At 34.7% G+C, this 4,040-nt stretch overlaps 1 protein-coding gene across 1 annotated transcript; it reads left to right on the forward strand.

Moving 5' to 3' along the window:
• The first annotated feature begins 800 nt into the window (after positions 1 to 800).
• LOC145037507 (NAC domain-containing protein 40-like) lies at positions 801 to 3,514 on the forward strand. Its single transcript, XM_078986189.1, has 4 exons — positions 801 to 1,399; positions 2,050 to 2,303; positions 2,566 to 2,841; positions 3,018 to 3,514. Exons 1-4 carry the CDS (start codon positions 1,108 to 1,110, stop codon positions 3,492 to 3,494), a joined length of 1,299 nt encoding a protein of 432 aa, XP_078842315.1. The 5' UTR covers positions 801 to 1,107; the 3' UTR covers positions 3,495 to 3,514.
• The last annotated feature ends 526 nt before the right edge of the window (positions 3,515 to 4,040 follow it).

The following is a 4,040-nucleotide window of genomic DNA, read 5'->3' on the forward strand; positions in this document are numbered from 1 at the left end:
TCACGACATCCAACATAGGACAATCATTAATTCGGTGTTTGGGCTATTCATGTTTATGACCACTACGACCTCGTTTGCTTGGTGTTTAAGTCTTGTGTTCTGATTTTAAAATATTTTACTTTTTAATGAGAGTAATCTAAACGAAAGTTGTGGTAGACTCAAATACGAACGTCTGTATATAATGATCGTTGAAATCCGAGATCGTATGAAGAAGTTATGACGTTCAGATTACAACAAATACAAACGTGTGAATATAAAGATCGTTAAAATCTAAGATCGTATGAAGAAATTATGACGTTCAGAACATAAGACTTAAGCAACTGAGGTCGTGGTGGCCATAATCATGAACAACCCCGAACACCTCATTAATGAATATCCCACGTAGGATGCCGTGAGAAAAACCTAAAGAAACCGATCATAATTACTGAATATATACAAAAACAATAAAGACTAATTTTACAACAAATAAAATATTAATGACTAAATGTGTAAAGAAAATATTAAAGATTAAATATATACAAAATGAAAAATATATTATCCTATTAAGTCATTTTGTCCGGTTATCTGGAGTGATCGATAATAAAAACTGAATATATACAATTAAACAAATTCAATGGATAATTGTGAACTAAAAAAACATGACGATCAAATATCTATAAATTAAAAAATATATTACCTCTAAAAAAAATATCTTGGTATTTATTTGGATTTAGCTTAAAACTATAATCAAAGGTGGTATCTGCTTTACTGTGTCGCATGTGTAATGGCACTTTGGGGGTAGAAGGGTCAAGGTCAAAGCAGGCGAAAGGCTGCCTGCCTACGAATCTATGAATCATCTGTGTGTCTGCTACTTTCATCATCGATGTGGCGAATGAATGATTCGCCACAGTGTCTCCTCGACACGTGATCATACTTGGTAAAGCTAACACAAAGGCACGTGGATTGGCTATGTCATCTTCGATTCTCCTCAATCACCATTATCACCATACAACTTGCACTTGCAATTTACAAACCCCCTAAATCTGATTATCCACTGCTTCACGTCACAATCCTCCCACGAAAACGTAGATTCTGCTCTTCGATTATATATAACTTAAAAAGAGAGAAATGACGGATAAACTGGCTGTCGGTGACGCTGGTGGCGATTGGTCGATGACGGATGGTATTGACGGTGATGATGGTTGTGGGCCGACGATGAGAAGAACTGATGCAAAGAGTTTGAGAGAGATGCAGTTGTCGATAGCGGCGTCGTCTTCGGTGTTTCCAGGGTTCAGATTTTCGCCGACTGACGATGAGTTGATTTCGTATTACTTGAAGAAGAAGCTCCAGGGATCTGATAATTGCGTTGATATCATTCCGGAGGTCGATTTCTGCCGACATGAGCCATGGGATTTACCTGGTTAGTGCTTCCTTCCTCCTAACTTGATCTCGATTTCATTTTTTGAAATTCGGAAGCACTGTATGTATTTTACCGCCAATTTTGCATTACAATTGTTCTAAAGCCCTAATTTGTTCAATCATGTCATCATTTTTGTACAAAAACATGTCTTATGATAATATGATCTTATTCTTGTGTACATATTGTCTCTAATTATGGTCACATATTCATCTTCTGCGAAATATCAATTAGATATGGGTGCAAATTACAAACAAGAGGGATTGGATTATCTTTAACATGAATGCTACATTTAGCCTATATGACACATATTCTTTCTACCTTTCTTGCAAGCTCCAATCTTGGTAGAAGGCTTTGCTTGTTTTCTACTCCTCTATATGACTTATAAGTTTTGAATACAACAACCTCGAATATAAGTTCTAAAGTTCATAAAGAACTAAATTAAGAAGTTTAAAACTCACATTTTTATGTTTCAATTCAGATGCCATAATGAATAGAAAGTCAATAGATTTAGTGGTAATCATTTAGTTCTCATCATATACACACTAATTAATTTATGATTTTATGTTATGTTTTGGCAATGATATTAGTTATATTGTCCACTGATTTTAGAACGTGGTCAATTGAATTTGATAGTAACTTGTTGTCACTAGCTATTTCCATTATTCAATCGGATAATGAGTGGTTCTTCTTTTCGACCCGAGGAAAGAAGTATCCAAACGGGTCACAAAGTAAACGGGCTACCCAATCCGGATACTGGAAAGCCACTGGAAAAGAACGAAATGTAAAATCAGGTGCGGTTACAATTGGCACTAAACGGACTCTGGTTTTTCACATGGGTCGTGCTCCTAAAGGAGAAAGAACCGAATGGATCATGCATGAATATTGTATGAATGATGCTGCACAGGTAAAGAATATTATAATCAATATATAATTCAACATTTTTATGGAGACTGAGATTGTTGTCAATAGGATAAAAATTGAAATCTTTTGTTATTTTTAGCATTTAACCCGATGATCGCACTATCGTCCATATATACAAAGCAATTTTCAGTGCTATAATTTGGTAGATTTTTCAAATTACAATCTTCTAATAAGAATACACGAAAGTAGCACACATCATCGTAAGTAAGTAGTAAGTGATTAACTAATGAATCTTGATTTTGTAGGAATCTCTAGTTGTTTGTCGACTTCGTAGAAACAGTGATTTCCGCTTAAATGAATCATCAAGAGGCTCTTCGGATAATAAAAGTCACTCGGGTACGACAAACGAGTATGCTAATAATAACCAAATGGACGGGTTTCATGACACAAACGAGACTATAAAGTCCGCTTCAAAAGAATCCACAAGCAGTTACAGGTCAGACGACCAGAATGGTTCCGGATCAGAATCTGATCCGGAAGCCAATCCCGAGTCGCCACATGGCTCTTCCACTCCATATAAGGTTTCATTTCTCTTATTCAATCCAACACCATAATTGGTGTAAACACCAACTTTGGTGTTAAAAGTTCAATGTATCATCATTTATGGTTATTCAAGTTTTTAGTATGATTAAGATAATGGTAAATTCTATGGATTTAGTTTACATAAAAGTTTAATATATATTTTTATTTTGTAAAGGATGTTGATGATTGTTTTGCGGATATAATCAACGATGACATCATCCGACTCGATGAATCCACATCACACTCTCTCAAATTCTACGGCTTCCTCACAAAAGATGAACCAATGTTAATCCAAGATCCAACAAAATGCAATCAAAAACTACCACCACAAAACATCATGACCTCTCAAGGAACCGCGGTTCGAAGAATCAAACTGAGACGCCAAAAGGGTCGAACCCACGAACCACCACCGGCTGGCGGTGGTTTAGACAAGCACCACCACCCACAGATGCCGCCATTGCAGAAGAAATCAACAGGGTGTTTTATTAGTGTATTGTCGGGCAATGCGGATACCCTAAAGGGGTCACGTTCAACACATGTGATTTTGGTTTTGTTGTTTTTGGTGATGGTGTTTGTGATTTGGAAATGTGATATGGAAGATTGGAATAGGCAGCTGAAGCATTGGCTTCGTATGACTGCTGATTATATATAAAATAAAATAAGGTTTGTATGTTTGTGTGTGTGTTGTGTGTATATAGAAGGTTTTTATAATATGGTGTAAACTTAGTGGTGGATCATATATGATGTGGCTTTCAACCTCTATACGATGACGTGTTGTTTGGACACTTGGTTATATATATATATATATATATATATATATATATATATATATATATATATATATATATATATATATATATATATATATATATATATATATATGATCGATGGTTATGTATTTCCTCCATTTTTCTTTAGTAATTAATCGATTGCTTTTTGGTATTTTTGTTTCGCTATTAGTATAGCGTCAAATATAATCATATAGGTTTTGACAAATTAGCCTTTTTCTGCATAAAAGTAAGTTTCTTGTTATTTGAAACAAAAACATAAAGAAATTAACAACCCTTTTATAAAGTTTGTGACATGTTTGTTCGAAATCCCGTAAAAAGATTGGCATATCATAAAGAAATGAAAGAGTAGAAAAATAAATGTCACGGTAGTGATTTACGTCTTTAAAATGGGTTATGATTTATATGCA

Source organism: Lactuca saligna, chromosome 3 (genome assembly GCF_052625555.1).
Source record: "Lactuca saligna cultivar CGN05327 chromosome 3, ASM5262555v1, whole genome shotgun sequence".
NCBI lineage: Eukaryota > Viridiplantae > Streptophyta > Magnoliopsida > Asterales > Asteraceae > Lactuca > Lactuca saligna.